Source organism: Aquarana catesbeiana, linkage group LG10 (genome assembly GCF_042186555.1).
Source record: "Aquarana catesbeiana isolate 2022-GZ linkage group LG10, ASM4218655v1, whole genome shotgun sequence".
Classification (NCBI taxonomy): domain Eukaryota; kingdom Metazoa; phylum Chordata; class Amphibia; order Anura; family Ranidae; genus Aquarana; species Aquarana catesbeiana.
In genome coordinates, this window is record NC_133333.1 from 216,355,422 (window position 1) to 216,377,021 (window position 21,600).

Genomic DNA, 21,600 nt, shown 5'->3' on the forward strand with positions numbered 1-21,600 from the left:
TTTACACTGTTATACAAGCTGTACACTCACTACTTTACATTGTAGCAAAGTGTCATTTCTTCAGTGTTGTCACATGAAAAGATAAAATGGTTACAAAAATGTGAGGGGGTGTACTCACTTTTGTGAGATACTGTATATGGAGTGAGCTGAGGGTTCGAGTTACCAAACTTCAGCCTCAAAACCTTAAAGCAGTGTACCAGCCGCAATTTTTTTTTTTTAATGTCAGCAGCTACGAACACTGTAGCTGCTGACTTTTAATAAGGACACTTACCTGTCCAGGAAGTCCGCGATGTCGGCCCCCCAAGGCCGATTCGTCCATCGGATCGGGTGCCGGCACCGCCATCTTAACGAAGGTTAACAGGCAGTGGAGCCTTTCGGCTTCACTGCCCGTTTCCTACTGTGCATGCGCGAGTCGCTTTGCGAATGGCCCTGTTGTTTTCCAGGACACACACATGTCCCAGAATACAACGGGGCAGCTCGCCGAAGAGGAGGAAGCGTTGCGGAATAGGAAGGCGGAATAGGAAGAAGCAGATTAGGAAAACTGGCTAGCAACAGGGGATTTCTGGTAAGTAAAAAATTTTTTTTTTGTCAAAATTTTTTTTATATATTTTTTTGAGAATGTTAATGTAATTTTTTATTTTAGGGTGGACCTCTGCTTTAATGACTTGGAGAGGATCTGCAAAGGAGTGGGACAAAATCCCTTCTGAAATGTGTGCAAACCTGGTGGCCAACAACAAGAAATGTCTGACCTCTGATTGCCAACAAGGGTTTTTCCACCAAGTACTAAGTCATGTTTTGCGAAGGGGATCAAATACTTATTTCACTCCTAAAAATGCAAATCAATTTATAACTTTTTGAAATGCGTTTTTCTGGATTTTTGTTGTTGTTATTCTGTCTCTTAAGCCGCGTACACACGGGCGGACTTTTCGACCGGACTGGTCCGACGGACAAACCGATCGTGTGTGGGCTTCATCGGACCTTCAGTGGACTTTTCCAGACGAAAATCTATTGGACTTTAGATTTGGAACTTGCTTCAAATCTTTACGTCATAACTCCACCGGACCCAGAAATCCGCTTGTCTGTATTCTAGTCCGACGGACAAAAACCAACGCTAGGGCAGCTATTGGCTACTGGCTATCAACTTCCTTATTTTACTCCGGTGTACATCATCACGTACGAATCTGTCGGACTTTGGTGTGATCGTGTGTAGGCAAGTCCGTTCGTTAAAAAGTCAGTCGGAAGTCCTTCAAAAGTCTGTTGAAAGTCCGTCAGACCAGACCGGTCGAAAAGTCCGCCTGTGTGTACATGGCTTAACTGTTAAAATAAACCTACCATTAAAATTATAGACTGATCATTTTTTTGTCAGTGGGCAAATGTACCAAATCAGCAGGGGATCAAATACTTCTTTTTCCCTCATTGTATGAATAACTGACCCCGTGCCAACAGACATAGAAGAATATTAGGCCAGTTACACTTAGATTGGGCAATATTCTCTTTAAAAATAGGGGAGAAACTGCAGCTTTATAAATAGGTATTTGGTATTTCCTGTAAAGAACATAAAAATAGCCAATTTGACCGATGAAAATAAGCTTAGCAGTGATCCAACAAAGGCCACAATGGCAGACAGAAGCGTTTTCTACGGTAGTTACTAAGAGGTTCTGCCAACTAATGAATGGAATATCTTCTGACTGATCAATCTGAACTGAGAAGGTGGGGTGAGAGAATACACACAGGAGGACAGTAAAGAACAACCACTGCGCAACACTACTAAATAGGAAGCAGAGCCTGATGAGACCATTTGTAGTGTTGTATTACATTTAAATTATACACGCCAACAGTCCCGCTATACAAAATGTCATAAATTAAAGTGGTATTAATCCCAAAACCAAAAATGTAGAGTATATTGCAGATTACCAATCATTAAATATGGTGGCTGCATCAGTTTTTTTTTCCCCCTCAGGTTGATCCAACCAGTAACACACCTCCTGTATAAGAGTGCCCCCACTCCTGATGAAGGAACAACAGAGACACCTTTGCACAGCAACTTTGTCAGTATAGAAGGAGGGTAGTTTTAGATACACTAACAAATTGAAGCAAAACTCCAACTAACAATGTATGCAGTTACAGCAAACAGATTTGTTCCTTTTGAGATAAAAGTATTACATAAATAAATACATGCTGACCATCCTAAGCACTCCTTGTCAGTGGTAAAGTCAGCCTTACTGGCAGATCACCAGATGAAAATAAAGAAAGAAAGCCTACAAAAAAAAGAAAAAAAACGAATGAAGTCACCGCATGTAAGAATTGTGACAGTGCCCTGCCTGGAGATAGGTCGCTCAGACATCATGCAGTGCATTGTGGGAGCCAGGAGAAGTAGGGCATGGGTCCAGTGACAGAGCATCAGGCCAAAGTAACAAGGTAATAGTAGGTACCTCCAAAGTGGTTGTAACCCTCAGACATGAAATACGATCAAAGTATATCCCTCTATAGCACTGATGGTGAACCTTGGCACCCCAGATGTTTTGGAACTACATTTCCCATGATGCTTATACTCTGTAGTGTATTTGAGCATCATGGGAAATGTGGTTCCGAAACACCTGGAGTGCCAAGGTTCGCCATCACTGCTCTATAGTGTGTATTGTCTCAATGCAGAGCAGTGTCTTTTCTGTCTGCTGCCTTGTTCATTTGTGACCTGCATAATCACCAGCACACCAAATGTCATCCAAAAGTTTTCAATGCAGAATGATCACATCACAAGAGAAAGTGCAACGTTTCGGAGTCTCACAGGCCCCCTTCCATCAGAGGGGGTCCTGCAAGACTCAAACAGTGCATTCTCTCTTTAGATGTGATCATTCTGCAATAAAAGCTTTTGGACGACATTTGAGGATCCTTGGTGTGCGGGCGAATATGTGCATTTACCTGTGATTTTCCAGTAACCAGTTGGTAGTCGCTGCAGCACCCACTACCAATGAGCCTTGTTTCCAGGAACGTGTGCAAGGGGAATACAGACAAGACTGTGACCTGCACAAGTCACTTCTAACAAGTTTTTATGACACTAAGAGGTAAAAAGGAGAGGAAGCTCCAGCACACAGCCGGTGATTGACAGCCTTGGCTCTGTTCTTGTGTGCTGCATGAATGGGGGTGTTTAATTTCTCTCCAGACAGCTCACTGAACTCTGCAGAATATAACTTCAGCTCTCCGCCCCCTGCTTCCTGAAAGCTCGGAAAAACTCTGCACTTTGAATGGCTGTAGAGAAGAGAGGTATGTGGATAAACAGGTACAACTTCTGTAGGAGATTTGTTTAATCTCTTTGTATCACCTGAGGCTATTTACTTCACTGGGGATATATAAGGGTTTACAACAATTTTAAATAATGCCTCCAGGTAGCCATTGTGCATTATACAGTGCCTGGAAAAAGTATTCATGCCCCTTGAAATTTTCCACATTTTGTCATGTTACAACCAAAAACCTAAAATGTATTTTACTGGGATTTTATGTGATAGACCAACACAAAGTGGCACATAATTGCGGAGAGGAAGGAAAATGAAAACAAGTTTTCATTTTTTTAAAAAAAGAAATAACTGAAAAGTGTGGCGTGTATTTGTATTCAGCCCCTTTGCTCGTATATATCCTTTACTCGGATACCCCTAACTAAAATCTACAGGATCCAATTGCCCTCAGAAGTTCCCTAATTAGTAAACAGAGTCCACATGTGTGTAATTTAATCTCAGTATAAATACATCTGTTCTGTGAAGCCCTCAGAGGTTTGTTAGAGAACCTTAGTGAACAAACAGCATCATGAAGGCCAAGGAACACACCAAACAGGTCAGGGATAAAGTTGTGAATAAGTTTAAAACAGGGTTAGGTTTTAAAAAAAAATATCCCAAGCTTTGAACATCTCACGGAGCATTGTTCAACCCTGCATCCGAAAATAGAAAGAGTATGGCACAACTGCCAAGACATGGCTGTCCACCTAAACTGACAGGCTGGGTAAGCAGAGAAATAATCAGAAAAGCAGCCAAGAGGCCCATGGTAACTCTGGAGGAGCTGCAGAAATCCACAATTCAGGTGGGAGAATCTGTCCACAGGACAACTATTAGTCGTGCACTCCACAAATCTGGCCTTTATGGAAGAGTGGCAAGAAGAAAGCCATTGTTAAAAGAAAGCCATAAGAAGTCTTGTTTACAGTTTGCGAGAAACCACGAGGGGGACACAGCAAACATGTGGAAGAAGGTGCTCTGGTCAGGTGAGACCAAAATTGAACTTTTTGGCCTAAAAGCAAAACACTGTGTGTGGCGGAAAACTAACACTGCACATCACCCTCAACACACCATCCCCACCGTGAAACGTGGTGGTGGCAGCATCATGTTGTGGGGATGCTTTTCCTCAGCAGGGACAGGGAAGCTGGTCAGAGTTGATGGGAAGATGGATGGAGCCAAATACAGGGCAATCTTAGAAGAAAACCTGTTGGAGTCTGCAAAAGACTTGAGACTGGGGCGGAGGTTCACCTTCCAGCAAGACAACGACCCTAAACATACAGCCAGAGCTACAATGGAATGGTTTAGATCAAAGCATACTCATGTGTTAGAATGGCCCAGTCACAGTCCAGACCTAAATCCAATTTAGAATTTGTGGAAAGTCTTGAAAATTTCTGTCCACAGAAGCTCTCCATCCAATCTGACAGAAGCTATTCTGCAAAGAAGAATGGGCAAAAATGTCACTCTCTAGATGTGCAAAGCTGGTAGAGACATCCCCAAAAAGACTTGCAGGTTTAATTGCAGCAAAAGGGGATTCCACAAAGTATTGACTCAGGGGGGCTGAAAACAAATGCCCCCCACACTTTTCACATATTTATTTGTAAAGAAATGTTGAAAACCATTTATCATTTTCCTTCCACTTCACAATTATGTGCCACTTTGTGTTGGTCTATCACATAAAATCCCAATAAAATACATTTATGTTTTTGGTTGTAACATGACAAAATGTGGAAAATGTCCAGGGGTATGATTATTGTTTCAAGGCACTGTATTTTACGGCAAATTACAGTGCTGCAAATTGAAAAGGAAAGTAAAGTTTTAATGACATTCAATTACAATATGACTTGAGACGTAATTGTATACGCTATATAATTTATTTTTTAAAGTGGAGTTACTCTTTAAGGCATCTACTGTACAGTGTGATTGTTTATCTACATTAAACATAATATAAATTCACTTTAAGCCTGAATTTTTGGCACAAAAAGATTTTAATATAAATTATAAGTATTTCTTTTACTATAGACTCGGGGTTTCACATTATGTTTTTTTTTTTTGCATACCAGGTATGACACGCATCCCCTATATGCATGTCTCTGATCTCTAAAGGGATTGATGAGGAGAAATATGATCTACGGAGGCTTCCTATCTCAAGTAGGTCAATAACATTAATGTATGTTAATTCCATACAGAATACGTTTGAATTCCAGCAATTGGATTCTTATATGACAGGTTCACACTGACTGCGGGAATGAAATCGTGCGAGTTCAGCTGAACTTGCACGATTTTATTCCCGAATGTCAGTCCCGACTTCGGGGGCAATTTTCAGAGACATCTGTGCGGGTTTCTGCACAGATGTCAATGGAAATTGCACCACGAAATCACCAAAAGTAGTACAGAAACTACTTTTGGTGCAGCGTCGCTCTGATTCGGACGCTGCCATTTCTGGCAATTGCCGCCAATTTGGCATGCGATTTGACATGTCAAATCACATCAATGTGAACCTGGGCTAAGGGATGTAAAAGCACCCCTTACAATAGAAAATAATGTGAGAAAAACACAGTACACCACTGCACCCCAATGTTGAGTATAAAAAGAAATATTACTCTGATAGGCACAATCATGCATATAGTGGATGCATGTAACACCTGGTATGCAAAAAAAATATCTGTCAGGTGCCTCATGGATTATAATGCACTTTGTGTGCACCAAATGCCTTTACAAACCCAGATATTACATAGTAATAGTGACATCATCACTGTGCGGTGCATAGCCTGTGCAGAGAGCTGAACGGATGGAGGAGCTCAACGGCGCCACCCTGGCTTCCAGCAGGAAACTACCAGAGGTGGGAAGATAGAAGACCAATTCATTCTTGCACAAGTATACACAGCAGTGAGCGGCCTTTATTAAAAGAAGCTCCTGCACAGAGGCAGGTTTACACTGGATTATTGCACAGATCTGAAGAAATACACAAAGCACACCAAGTAAGAAAACAAAACATGTCTCCCATATATATATATATATATATATATATATATATATATATATATATATATATATATATATATATATATATATATATATATACATACACATATACACACACACACACAATATACCAGGGCTCGACAAATCCCATGCACCAGGTCGCCATTGGGACTAGAAATAGCATCCTGGTGCCTGAGCTTTTGTCAGCCCATTCACTGCTGACACCGGCTCCCACACTCCAAGCTGAGCTGGTCTCAGAGGCGAACCCCGTCCTAAAGGGGCTGGGCCTTCCATCTCCTGAGGTGTGTGCTGGGCCAAGCTGTGTAGCTGATTGGATGGGATCTGGTGTTCCCCCCTCTCTGGGGGGCTGGATCAGATGTTGGGGGCAGGCCCTGTGTGAAAGAGGGCGGCTCTGTCCCAATTGGCCAGTTCAGGGTGTAGCGGGCTGTCAACGTTCTGCTCTCGGGGTGATTGGGCTGGAGGAGGATGGAGTATCACCGAAAAAGGGCTACATGGTGAGCGCCCCGAGGACAAATCAGCTGTTCCACACACCCCGTGTGCCCCTGGCTATGTATCCCGGGCTCTGCTTGCCCATCAACTCTCCTCCCCTTCTTGTTGCTGACCCGGAAGTGACATGTATGAGAGTTTCCCCAGTCATCAAAACCGGGAAAGAATGCAATGCAGTGTGATGTTACATTCTGTGGTGCACACGGAAGACATCCAGGGTCTTGTAGACATTGGATATCTCATTAAGAGAACCTGTCACCAAATAAATCACCACATAGGGCACTTTGCCACCTATGTGATACAAAAATAAAAGTAAAACTTTTTTTTTTTTGTAAAAATGTAAAGTTACACCCAAGCATATAAAATCGCAGCACACGCTGAAATGAGAGCAATAATTCTAGTACCAGACCTCCTAAATAAAACGGTCTCCTAACTTTTTCAGCTGGCTCCTAGATTCAAAGCAAATTTGTCAAGCCCTGCAATATACAGCATGTTCAGTGCAGATTTTTGCTTTAAACCAATCAAAGAAAGGATACAAAAAGATTAAAGTCCCCATTTACAATACTGATGTATGTGGCTCTAGAGAGAAGGAGGAATACAAAGAGACTGGACAGTAAGGAATCTTCATCAGGCACCAGCACTGCAGGAGTTACAGCACTTTCCATGGGCAAAAGAACAAGATTAGATTTACTTTACAAGTGAGAGTATATGGAAGAATGAGGAATACAGCAGGGAGCAGATATGGGCCTTTGTTCCTGTGCCTGAATGGACTTAGTACATAAGGCACGGATTCCACATTCACCCCCTCAGATTCCTTCTGCATTGTCTCTGAACAAGACCGCATTGTTAGTGGGAAAGTGACAGTATGTGATATCGCAGCCTTCCATCCTCCTCACACATCTACTGATCTCTCCAGTCTGCAGGCATTCATCTGTTCTGTACATTGTACATAGGTCATAAGAGGGGCAAATACTGGAGTTTATAATGCCTGACTGCCCCCCTTACCCCAGGTTGGGGGACACAGGAATTACAGAAACGTCACAGATATCTGAGGATGCCATCCTAAGTTTGTTTCATCAGCTAGAAAGCATCACTTAGCTGGGGCTCCATTATAAGTTATGAATGCAGATACTTCATTCTCTATAAGGGGAACTCCAGTCTCAAACATAATTCACTTGCTTTCCTTGCAATGAGCCAGCAGCTCATTTACAGGCCCAGATGCTGACACCACTGAAAACCCGTGTGAGTGCTCCTCAGCATTCATGCGTCATGATGAACACACAAGAGACTGGAGAGATGTGCTTTATTTCCTGCTTCAGCCTTAGACAGCTGTGACATTCTAAAGAGCATGAGTGCCAGTCACAGGAACAAGAATTCAAACCTCTCCACTTGTTTTCTGACATAAGACAGAGATCATGGTTTGAGATTTCTACAGCAATAACGGGGTCATGTGTGGTCACTGTGGATGTAAGCACTAAGCTGAGTCGCCCTTTCATTTCACCTCTAATATAAATTAGATTATAATCCCTGATAAACTATTTCTTTAGATCCTTCCCCTAATGTTTCTAACAAATGGAGGACACATCAGTGGTCACATGCACAGCCATCATTATTACACTACACTGTGTATGTGGAGATCATCATGCACAATCTTCTTGGATATCAGTGAAGATATAGATTATAATATATATATTATACACACACACACACACACACACAGTATCCCACAAAAGTGCGTACAACCCTCACATTTTTGAAAATATTTTATTATATCTTTTCATGTGACAACACTGAAGAAATGACACTTTGCTACAATGTAAAGTAGTGAGTGTACAGCTTGTATAACAGTGTAAATTTGCTGTCCCCTCAAAATAACTCAACACACAGCCATTAATGGCTAAACTGCTGGCAACAAATGTGAGTACACCCCTAAGTGGAAATTCCCAAACTGGACCCAATTAGCCATTTTCCCTGCCCGGTGTCATGTGATTTCTTAGTGTTACAAGGTCTCAGGTGGGAATGGGGAGCAGGTGAGTTAGATTTGGTGTTATCGCGCTCACTCTCTCATACTGGTCACTGGAAGTTCAACATGGCCCCTCATGGCAAAGAACTCTCTGAGGATCTGAAATAGAGAATTGTTGCTCTACATAAAGATGGCGTAGGCTATAAGAATATTGCTAAGACTCTGAAACTGAGCTGCAGCACGTTGGTCAAGACCATACAGCGGTTTAGCAGGACAGGTTCCACTCAGAACAGGCCTCACCATGGTCAACCAAAGAAGTTGAGTGCATGTGCTCAGCGTCATATCCAGAGGTTATCTGGCCAAGCATGTCTCCAGACCTAAACCCTATTGATTATCTGTAGGGCATCCTCAAGCGGAAGGTGGAAGAGCGCAAGATCTCTAACATCCACCAGCCCTGTGATGTCATCATGTAGGAGAGGAAGAGGACTCCAGTGGCAACCTGTGAAGCTCTGGTGAACTCCATGCCCAAGAGGGTTAAGGCCGTGCTGGAAAATAATGGCGGCCACAAAAAATATTGACACTTTGGGCCCAATTTGGACATTATTACTTAGGGGTGTACTCACTTTTGTTGCCAGCAGTTTAGACATTAATGGCTGTGTGTTGAGTTATTTTAAGGGGACAGCAAATGTACACTGTTATACAAGCTGTACACTCACTACTTTACTTTGTAGCAAAGTGTCATTTCTTCAGTGTTGTCACATGAAAAGATATAATAAAATATTTACAAAAATGTGAGGGTTGTACTCACTTTTGTGAGATACTGTATATATATATATATATATATATATATATATATATATATATATATATATATATATATATATATATATATATATATTTTAGTCAGGCCTGAGATGTTGCTCTGTTCTTTGTTGGAGATGACTTCAGACATTTGAGCTCCAAGTCCTGGGCAGCTTCTGCTCTTCAGCCTCACACAGATTCTGAGCCCATCTGCCAACACAGATGATCATTCTCTAAGCAGCAATTACCCACAACAGCCTGGGGAAGACCTAGGCCTACATATACTCAGTATTATTAGAGTAGAATTGGAAATACTCAGGAGGAGGTTGTGTGATATTTGCAATTTAAATTCAGGAATCAGTGACCCAATGGCATGGTATTTATCCATCATCCTCATGGAGTCTGCCAATACCCACAAATACAAAACAAGGGGCTGGGCGATCTACATTTTTCCAAGCTTAGGCTGACCTGACTAAGATAGTGGGCTAAACAGATTCCTCTATACATGCAAACAAGAAGGATGTAGGAATCGCCCTACTGGGACATTGTATTCTGACAGCGGCACACACCGCTGTCAGAATACACTTATTAGCGGCTGCAGCACAGCAGCATATCCCTTAAAGCAGCCCGTAAATTATGCAATTTTCTTTCCTTCCACCATGTGTGAAAGGAAAGTAAATCGCTGGATTCCCCCATCAACATAGTGTTGATGGGGGAATCCCTCCCACAGGGCTATTGTGTTCAGCCGGTGGGGAGCTATAGCCGCTGGCAGTAATCTCATTTAAAAAATCAGAGAGGCTGGTTGTACCCAAGTTGATTAATGGATCAACTTGGGTACAACTACCCTGTCCATTCATGGATCGAATCTCAGCCAGTTACTGCTGAACCAGCCGAGATTGAATCCATCTACGATTAGCTTTTGCCAGAAGTCAATTAAACAATCAACTTCAATCGAGTGGGGAAGCCCACACATGGGGGACCGGTGCCAGATCGGATGACGCACCCCTGTGCTTCCTCTCATCTACCTAAGGCACTACAATGATGAAGTCTATGCTTCCCCTCCTATGGATACTTGATGCTACATTTCTTTGAGAGGTGCCAGGCTGTGGCCGAATGCTGTTTCCAAACTCAATTTAGATACTTTATACCCATGACCAGATTGTGATCATTTGCATATAATCACTACTGATAGGTTTATGCATTTTTACCTTACCCAATTGGATCTCTAGCTCCTGAGGAAGCGTTCTGCGTAACGCGAAACATGTAGAGCAACTAGAGAATATTTCACCGCGGATTACCAAACCTGCTGCATTTTGTTTGCCACAATTGTGTACCTATCTACTGTTCAATGCCTAGGGGAAGTATTTCTCCTATATATGAACTAAGTGATTCATGTATACATTTATAATCCTCTTTATGCTATACAAATCTGCAGGATAGGATCCTTACGGTGTATGACTATTAGGGTTTACATTCAGCTTGAATTGTTTTTAAATAATCTATGTGTGTCCATTGTCTTTTATAATTTTCTAATAAAATACCTTTATCAAATTTATTTTTTGTAGTCTAATACCATTGTGCCTCCAAAGTCCCATGTCTAGAATCTTTTTATCTATAATCCGACTTTTGGGGACGTTGGCACAAACCGTTACTGAGTACCTGCAGAGTCACCCTGCTTATTGAGGTACTTTGGCACTAGGTTTTCCATCTGATGTACTATGTATGGCCAGCTTTAAAGCACCATTCTCTGAAAGTCTTACAAGTTAACACATTATCAAACAATGGTAATGGTGATTGGAAACAGTGACTCACTTTATGATTGCTATCGTAAAGTGAGAAAGTAGGACTCTTCTAATGGAGCAAGATACCCCAGGATGCACTTTCAGGTGCCAACTTTTTGCTTTATGAATATCCTGGATTGTGCAGCATTGCTCCCCCCCCCCCCGAGATCGGCTCCTGGAAAGGCTTTATTGCATTATCCTCCTCTAGCTTCTGTACTTTAATTGCTATTAACAACTGGATATTTGCACTCTGCTGGTACAAACTGGTGTCTGCTTTATGTTTACTATGTAAGTCAGATAGTAACAAGTCTGCCCTAAATACTCCGAAAAAGTCTGGGGATTTGTAATTCTTTATAAGGAAAATGCTGTTTGTGGCTGTCACCACTGTTAATCATAGGTTTATTTTTGTGCTGAACTCTTTGACCATTTCATATGTAGCAAAAATGACACTGGAAGACTTAGCCCATGTTTATACCGCCTGAGCCCATTTTTATACCGCCTGAGCCCATGTTTATACCGCCTGAGCCCATGTTTATACCGCCTGAGCCCATGTTTATACCGCCTGAGCCCATGCCTATCCTTCCTCAGCCCAGTTTTGTCCTTTCCATAAGCTGGCCATACACTGATCAAAATTCAGGCGATTCAGTAGAGAACACCCAAATTTCAATCAGTGTTTGTGGGCTACCCCATTTGACAGAAGTCGATTGTTTCATTGGGGAAAGAAAATGTTTCCATGACCATTAGCTGCAGCCGCTGATCTGTGTCTTCTGACAATTGTTATATTCTGGTAGTGAGGCTGCTAGATGAATGAAAAAAAAAGGCCGGCCATACATGGTGCAAATTTCTTTCCTGCAACCACGGGTTGCAGGAAAGAAATTCGCACGATTCCCCCCTCAACATAGACAGGGGGCGGGTGTAGGAAGCCGTCCCCGCCGGGAGAAGGCAGTGATTAGCGCAAGAGAATCCGGCAGGCTGGTTGAACCCAAGTTGATCGATCAACTTGGTACAATCTGCCTGTTCATTAACAGTTTGAATCGTATTGTATGGCCAGCCTAAGTGAATGGCCAGTTTTAGCACTCATCCGATATGCAGCTGACATCAGACGATTTGTGTGTGTTCAGTGTCGGAGTGGGTGGAGGAAACCGGTATAACAGTATGAAATCAGCTGATCTGAGTGTTGCAGTAAAACATTCAAACTGTGTACATGTGATGACATGCAGTACACAGCTTGGTACAAATATGCTACAATGCAAAGAGTATAATTACAGGCTCCTGCATTGTGTCCACATATTATATGTGATTAGTCATAATAAATGACTATACGGAGTGTACATCTCCCCAGACTGATGCCACATGGGTTGCCTGTAAACATTATATCATACCCCTCCCATCCATGACCCAAATCTACGGTTTTCCAGTTCTGGTCATTTCACACTTTTGAGCGACAACAACCTTGGGCAAAGCTGGAGTAATTCCCGCAGAGAAGAAACAATTCAGCAGGTGCCTCACTTATTTCAGCCCCTCTTACTGTTGCTAAGGGAAGCACATGGGTCCTGACTTCTGAGGTTAGACTGTCTCCTGAATTATACATACTACTCTGGTATATGGGGTATATATATATATATACACACCACCATCCATCATTAAATGTCAACTGTGACGCAATAAAAGACTGACTAGGCAATAGGTAAGGCTGGTGAAAAAAAAAAAAAAAAAAAGAAAAAACATGGTAATGTTTCTATGGTGAAAATCAGAGAATGGCTGTGGATTGATGGTTAGCCTTTCAGTACAGTGATTTTGTGATCACTGTATTTGTACTCTCTTATGGTGCTGCTAGGTTTTATACCCCTGCAGTGTGCTGAGCTGGATGCAGAGGATTTGGTACCCTGGCACACAAGATCCTGACATTGTGAATGGGAATGACAGCTGTGCTGCAGAGGCACCTGCAGTATGCTACACACAGCACACCCCTCTGCTTCCTGCACTCATTCACACATGTAAGGAGGAGAAGGGGTTAATGATGACCTTTCAGCACACTATAGCCCAGGTGTGGTATTTAACACAATGCACAGAGATAACTGAGTGTACAGACCAGCAGAGTATAATGTATGCATGCCTCTTCTCCTCCCCCAAACTACTCAATTCCCACAGACAGGAATGCAAACAGCAAACAATGAACATGCAAGCCTGTGCGCTCCATTCCCAGCACATCCACACTACGAAGCCCAGGACACAAAACATGAATGACTGACCTGTCCAGCTCGTCCAGATTGCTCCCTGATGCCATCCTGGCTGCAGATGAAGGTGCTGCATGGAGACTGGAGAAAGCAGCAGCTAGCACAGCATCAGTCCCTCCCTCCATGACTGCAGAGACAGGCGGTGGGGTGCTCTCCAACTCTCTACAATGAGGTGCACTAGCCACCTGGGCTCCTCATCATGTGCTCAGGATCCTGCGCTATTCACACCCAGTCCAGGTTAGCAGGAGCCCATTACAGGCAAGACATCCACCAAGCTCCTGTACTGGAAGCCCTGACCCCTGGAACTCTGGGACTGCCACAAGACAAGCCTTTCAGCTGTTCATTTGCAGGCAAAGGGAGGGGAAGAGCCATAAGGCAGTGTCAGAGGGAGGAGGGGTTGGCTTGGCCTCTCAGGGCATATTGTTCTCCTATTTCAACTTGTGTAAGCTTCAAAGGATTGATTCAGCGTTCTCCCAGACACACAGGGCCCATGCTGGAGAGGGCTTTCATAGCAAGGCATGCTGATGGACAGCTGTGATGACGCTCCAAGCCACAGACAAGGGATTCTCCATCAGCCACGTACAATGCTGTACTGCCTTCCCAGAACAGCACTGAAAGCAGAAGGCAACCAAAGCCCATATTGGGGTCACATGAATGCTGCATCACAACCCTATGTGTTCTATACACGGAGCATCATATGGTGGTACCACCCTATGTATTCTATATACCAGGGTGGATTTGATTTAAATCACTAGTAAAAAGGCTTGATTTAAATAAACTCGATTTAAATCATCATTTTTAAAGAGAAACTGTCATCTCTGTCCCGCAGCGGCTCCTCTCCTCTAACCAGCTGCTGACTCACCAACATTCCCATTCACTTTAATGGGACGGCTGGTGATGTGGCAGTGACACAACAAGGGGAGGGACGTGGCGACAGCAGGTGAGTGGATACCCGCTAACAGGCGCTGCCATGATGGATCTGAAATGACAGGTGCTCTTTAAATGCAAGGACTTATTCTTGCTGGTAGTTAGAATCTTTAATATTTGCAAACAAAATGAAGGTTTCCTATTTAGAATAATAAGTTGTCAGGTTAGTAAAACAGCAATATCAGAACCGATTCAATCATACAGTTTGTAGTGTACATAGATTTGCAAAACAATGGGATAAAAGAATATTCCTGAACTTTGGTTTATCTCATGGTTACTGTGAAATTGTGTGAATGCATCAATGCAGTGCATGTTATATCAGCTTGTAGAGCTTGGATTCATTGAATGAGTTTACCAAAAAATGTAAATATTGCAGAATATACAGCCACATAACCAAGCTGAATAAACAAAATTATTAATGTATCTTAAATAGAAAACTATCTTTAGACGGATTTTTACTCCAAAAGCATTATATTAAAATAAATTTGATTTAAAAAAAAAATCGATTTCAATCCAAAAAATCCAATTTCAATTTAAAAAAATCAGATTTTTTAAATTATTTTTTCAAAAAAATAATTGATTTCTATCCACCCTGCTATATACTGAACCCCAGGTGACAACAGAACTAATTATGTTCTGAGCCCATACAGCAGCACAGCTCTGTGTGTCTATATGTGGACCCCGATTATTGGAGGCACAGTCCTGTGTGTCTATACACCGAGCCCCATTATTGGAGGAACAACCACCCTGTGTGTCTATACCAGTGATGGCGAACCTTGGCACCCCAGATGTTTTGGAACTACATTTCCCATGATGCTCATGCACTCTGCAGTGTAGTTGAGCATCATGGGAAATGTAGTTCCAAAACATCTGGGGTGCCAAAGTTCGTCATCACTGGTCAATACACTGAGCCCCATTATTGGAGGCACAACCCTGTGTGTCTATACACTGACCCCCATATTGAAAGAACAGTTCTGTGTGTCTATACACTGACCTCCAATATTTGAAGGCCCAGCCCTGTGTGTCTATACACCGAGCCCCATTATTGGAGGCATAGCTCTGTGTGTCTATACACTTAACCCCAATATTTGAAGGCACATCTCTGTGTGACTATACACTTACCCCCAATATTTGAAGGCACATCTCTGTGTGACTATACACTTACCCCCAATATTTGAAGGCACAGCCCTGTGTGACTATACACTTACCCCCATATTGGAGGCACAGCCCTCTGTGTCTATTCATTGACCCCCCCATATTTGAAGACACAACCCTGTGTGCCTATACACTGACCCCCATTATTGGAGGCACAGTCCTGTTTGTCTATACACTGACCTCCCATATTGAAGGCACAATCTTTTGTGTCGATATTTTGAGCCCTATATTACTGCCAGAGCCCTGTGTCTCTATATATCGAGCCTCATATTATTGGCACAGCTCTGTGTGTTTATACATTAAATAGGTTGTAAACCTCTCTGTGAAAGTTGTACTTATAGGTAAGTAAGGATGAACTCAGGCGTGTTCGCAACTGCACATGCAGAGCCCGTCAGGAAGTCGGCACTGCACAGCGCTAATCACAGGCAGTGAGACATTTACCTATCTCTGCAGCCGCGGATCAGGAAATGTCTCACTGCTGGTGATAAGCGTTGCTCAGTTGCCTGAGCTCATCCTTGTAGGTAAGCCTAGAATAAGGCTTGCCTATAGGTACTGTAAATATCTCCTAAACCTATACCGTTCAGGAGATATTTACTGTGTTTTGCGCCGATGTCATTGGCGCATGCACTGTGAAAAAACGCCGCCCCCCCCATTTCTTCACGAATGAGTGCCGTGACTGGCGGCTCACACGCGCGCATGCACAGGGATGACGTCACACGGCTCCGGCCAGTCACAGAGCCAGAGTCTGCGGCCCTGGAAGGAAGAGGGATGAACATGGATACAGCCTACAGCGGGGATGGCGTGGGCTTCGCTTACATGTAAGTGTCACATAATGTGCTAGTATGCAATGCATACTAGCACATTATGCTTTTACTTTGCAGGGGCAAAGGAAGAAAGTAAAAACCCATCAGGGTTTACTTCCTCTTTAAAGAGGAGGGCCCATTAAAAAAAAAAAAAAAAAATTAAAAGTCAGCAGCTACAAATACTGCAGCTGCTGACTTTTAATTGGACACTTACCTGTCCCAGGGTCCAGCAATGCGGGGGATCAAAGCCCCGCTCGCCTCCCCCTCCGTTTGGCAGCGCTGGCATTGCAACTGTGGGCGCCGGGCTGTGGCTTCACAGCCGGGCACCCACTGCGCATGCACAAGCGGCACCGCGCGCCGTGATTGGCCGCTCAGTCACCTGGGACCTGTAATGGGTCCCAGGTGATTGACAAGAGGGAGGGAGCAGAGCTGAGCCCTTCCTGTGCCGAGGGGGAAGTGATGTCACCAGCCCAGGCACTGAAAGAGGCAGACTACGAGGGACCCCCTAGCAACAGGCATTTAGAGGTGAGTTATTTTCATGTATTTTTTTTTTTTTGGGTGGAACACCACTTTAAGCCCCATGTTGGAGGCACAGTCCTGTGTGCCTACATATTGAACTCCATATTACTGGCACCGCCTATTGTGTCTATGCATTGTGCCACATATTATTGGCAAAGCCCTGTGTGTCTATATTACTGGCATAGCCCTATGTGTCAATACACCAGCCCAATTTTACTGGCATAGCTCTATGTGTCTACACATCGAGCTACATATAACTCACAGCCCTGTTGTGTTTATATACTGAGCCCCATACTACTGGCACAACCTTGTGTGTCTATACACTGAACTCCATATTATTGGCACAGCCCTGTGTCTATATATTTAGCCCAGTACCAGCCCAGGGTTCGGCTATACTGTCACTGTGATGACACTATAGAGTCCTCTTCTGCGAATAAAATTCCTAATCAGCAATGCTTGTCTGATGTTACACATAAGATCTTCCTGAGAGATGTTCTTCCCCTGAGTCACATATCTGCCCACATCAGAACAGGCCCAGACAGGCAGACAACACTGTGATTAACCCTCTCCTGCAGCACTACACATGATCTTCAGCAATGGAATGGCGTGTATACCGATGCCTTCCCAGAGCCTATTGTGCTGTATAGGGATTATGTGATACCCAATTCCACATGCACTTTGCTTTCTCTAAGTGCAGTAGGAGAACAGTAAAAGCATAACTTCAACCAAAACTTTTTTACAATGTGAGAAAGAGTTAGAACCTCTTATATTGTGTCTAGATTGGGAGTATTTCTCCTTACATCCTATCCCAGTGACAGGGGATCAGAGAGCCCTGAATTGATGGCAAACGTCTCCAAAGAGAAAGACACCCTCAGATACCCTTTACATGCAGCACATCACAACGACATTCAGATGGGAGGGTCAGAATTTGGAGTAAATAACACAAAAGCATGGATCCATCCTGCATTGTATCAATGGTTCAGGCTGGTGATGGTGTAATGATGTGGGGGATATTTTTTTGGCACACTTTGGACCCCTTAGTACCAATTGAGCCTCGTTTAAACACCACGGCCTGAGTATTGTTGCTGTCCACGTCCATCCCTTTATGACTACAGTGTACCCATCTTCTGATGGCTCCTTCCAGCAGGATAATGCACCATTTAACAAAGTTTAAATCATCTCACCACTGGTTTCTTGAACATGACAATGAGATCACTGTACTCCAATGGCCTCCACAGTCACTATATCTCAATCCAATAGAGCACCTTTGGGATGTGGTGGAATGGGTGATTCGCATCATGGATGTGCAGCTGAGAAATCTGCAGCAACTGCGTGATGCTATCATGTCAATATGGACCAAAATCTCAGAGGAATGTTTCCAACACCTTGTTGAATCCATGCCACAAAGAATGAAGGCAGTTCTGAAGGCAAAAGGGGGTCCAACCCAGTACTAGAAATGTGTACCTAATAAAGTGGCCAGTGAGTGTATATACATAATAATGACCAGAAAATAGAATTACACTAATTCAGCTGGCACACAAGTTTAGCATATTCTATTCAGTAAGTTAAACAGCAGGAATATTTGATTTGATTTATATTGGCCATCTCCGCCTGTTAAATCAGGCTCAATAATACTTGCAGATTTGCAGTGAGTGATATTCAGACCAGAATCGCCTTGTTCTGTGATTATATCAATGTCTGTCTGGCATTTCCTTAGAACACCAGGCCAGTAATCTTGAACAGCAGGGATATGCAATTAGAGGACCTCCATCTGTTGCAGAACTACAAGTCCCATGAGGCACAGCAAGACTCTGACAGCCACAAGCATGACACCCAGAGGCAGAGGCATGATGGGACTTGTAGTTTTGCAACAGCTGGAAGTCCGCTAATTGCATGACCCTGTTGTACAGGATTGCAGAGTACTGGGGGCATCTGTGTCATGAAGATGGGAATTCTGTGGAACGCTGGATTCCAGGATCGCAGGAGCAGCGATGTCACCCAGTGACAGGACAAATTAAAAGAGAAGTGAAGGTTTTTTTTTTTTTCCCCTAATCATACTTACCTAGGTGGATGCAGCATCAGTCTGCCGCCTCTACACTGAAAACTGATGATCGAACATTGCCGATGGCCTGGTTCTCTCAGCTCCCCGAGCAGAGTGCTGCTGCCTGTCAGTCAGCAGCTCTCCACTCTGCCTCCCGCGCTCACTGGAGAGCTGAGCTGTGGAGGGGGCGGAGCGGCCGTCTCAGTCTCTTAGCGGCTCGTTGAGAGACTGAGACGTGTGTCATCCAGGCACCTGGCGGATCCAGACTTTATTGTCATGTTGAGACCGCTCTCTGCTGAAAATGAATCACAGGAGTGCAAAACGAATTGCACTCCTGTGACCCATAGGAGAAGCGAGCTCAGGTTGGACTTCTACTTTAACTACTTTCAAAGTGTATTTTTCAGGTAGGACCTGCCCTTCTTGTACCTCCTCCTCCTGAAGACCCCAATGTGACTGCCTGCTCTACCTCTCTGGTATCACCTTATCATCATCTGAGCTCCTGTGTTTCCCACCTTCTATGCTGCATTTACCTGCAAAAGTCCAGCTTTGCTGGGCAATAAGGCAAGATTTGGGGTATCCCGCCTGGTGAACTGCCACTACAGCTTCTTCTAAGGGCCCAATGTCTTTATTTATAGAGCCAGCAAGTTCCAGGCCCTTGCCATATGATGGAGGGGGATTGCAGACCAGTACACAGAAACAAAATATTTTTATACATTTTTTTTTATATAAATTTATTGGGTGCATATCACTTGCAGCCAAAGCCAAAGAGAATCATTAAGGCTGCTTTCACACTGGGGCGGCAGGTCCGTTAGCAGTAAAGCGCGGCTAGTTTTAGCAGCGCTTTACTGCTGTTTAAGCGTCACTTTTCGCCTGCTAGTGGGGCGCTTTGAACCCCGGCTAGCGGTCGATGAAGGGGTTAAAAGCGCCCATGTTGCAGCGCTTCCAAATCGCTTTTTCGCCATTTTGGAAGCGCTGCCATTCATTACAATGGGCAGGGGCAGTGTAGGAGTGATGTATAAAAATACCTACAGAGATACAATTGTTTCCTGATCTCGGGTTTTGAAGAAGAACAATATATGTGCGAAACATTGTAAACCTCTTGGTCCGTTGTTTTAGTCCTGGTGGCAATCTTTCAATAAACCTGTTGGACGGATGTTGGTGTGAAACAAATTTTTCTTACTTGGTTTACATGTTCTCTGTTGCGAGCCAGAGCTAGCACCAATCCCTTCCTTTTTGGTGGATTATTATACTCACCCAGAGCAGCGATCTGTCTCATTTCTCTTGTTTCCTGATCTGACTATGTTTCTACCATGTGTCTACACTACAGGGAGCCTAAAGGCCCATACACACAATCCGAATATCGTACGACAGATCATACAACCTTTTTTGCTTAATAGTCGCAAGTAGAAATTGAATAGGTAATAGGTAAATAAAGTCACGAAAATTCTCGTACGACAGAAAAAAAAATGGAAGTCATATCATGTGTTGTAATGTATTTTCAGATGACAACTATACTGACTAAACGAAATTTGTACGATCTGGTATCGTACAAGGAAAGTTTTCATGCTTGTCCGATTGAATAACATCAGATGAACTGTTGTGATCGGCTCTTGAAAGTAGTGTAGACACGATCCGAAAATCGTACGATTCTTCCTAGGACGACAGTTTTCGTACAATATTCGGATCGTGTTTACGGGCCATTAATCACCATTTGGTTGCTAATCACAGTGGGGCTTGTAATAAAATACAAAACAGATGCGTCTGTGTTCCCATAAAAACAGAGGTCAGTTGATCTAACTGTATTTATTTGGAACCTGATTGGTTGAAAACAGTCTCAAGATTTTGTCCCTTAAGCTTCACATCACAGCATCTTGCTGTTCAGGTTGGTTATGTTACAGCAAGTCAGGAAAAGTTTTGAAATTACTTTGCTGCCATTTGCACAATCATCTCACATTTATCATGACAGTGCTAAGATTCATTACAAGCGGGCTGGCGTTAAGTGTGAAATCTTTAGTGCTGAGCTGCAATTTTAATTTGTACTTGTGAATTAATTTGCTTACCTCATTGGCTTCATTTCTCATGTGACGCTAAATCAATGTGAGAGAGAACTACAACAGGGGAATTCCTACACTGCAGCACTATATCCACCTCTATAATACATCAACTTCGTGTGGCTCCACAAATGAAATGAAAAGATTAAAGCATTTGTTAAACCCCCCCCCCCCCCAAAAAAAAATAGTCCTGCTCCTTTAAGGCATGTTATATGACACAGTGCTTGACCTGTGTCATTTGGCCACCAGTAACACCTAAAAAACCTGGCTGATCCCGCCAGTTTCTCCCCACCCCTCTGTAAACTGACCACGGTGTATCATGGCTGCTGAGACCAGACACCGTGGTCAGTTTACGTGTCTCTGTCATCATCAGCAGCCTGCTATCTGCTCTCCTCTCTCCTCCTGTGTCCTCCTCCCCCTCCCCTCTCTGTCTGTGTGTGAGCCATCCCTCCCTCCTCCTGCTCCTCTCATAACACTAACCTGTATACACCATCAGCACTGCAGTGTACCCCTCTGTGAATGATTTATAAATATAAATGCTGTAAATACCTCATTTAACAGCCGAGATTGCGA

The 21,600-nt window shown here is 43.4% G+C and overlaps 1 protein-coding gene across 10 annotated transcripts in view; it reads right to left on the bottom strand.

Moving 5' to 3' along the window:
* Positions 1-21,600, bottom strand: part of ARHGAP32 (Rho GTPase activating protein 32) — a 352,740-nt gene that overhangs the window by 156,349 nt on the left and 174,791 nt on the right. For 5 of the 10 annotated variants that reach the window (XM_073603302.1, XM_073603295.1, XM_073603296.1 and 2 more), the window contains exon 1: positions 13,547-13,894. The exons of 4 other annotated variants lie outside the window; for them this stretch is intronic. In XM_073603302.1, the coding sequence (XP_073459403.1) occupies positions 13,547-13,656 (110 nt within the window). In that variant the 5' untranslated portion in view covers positions 13,657-13,894. Of the gene's footprint in view, positions 1-13,546; positions 13,895-21,600 lie in introns of those variants that run through there. One more of the 10 variants, XM_073603303.1, reaches the window with a different exon arrangement.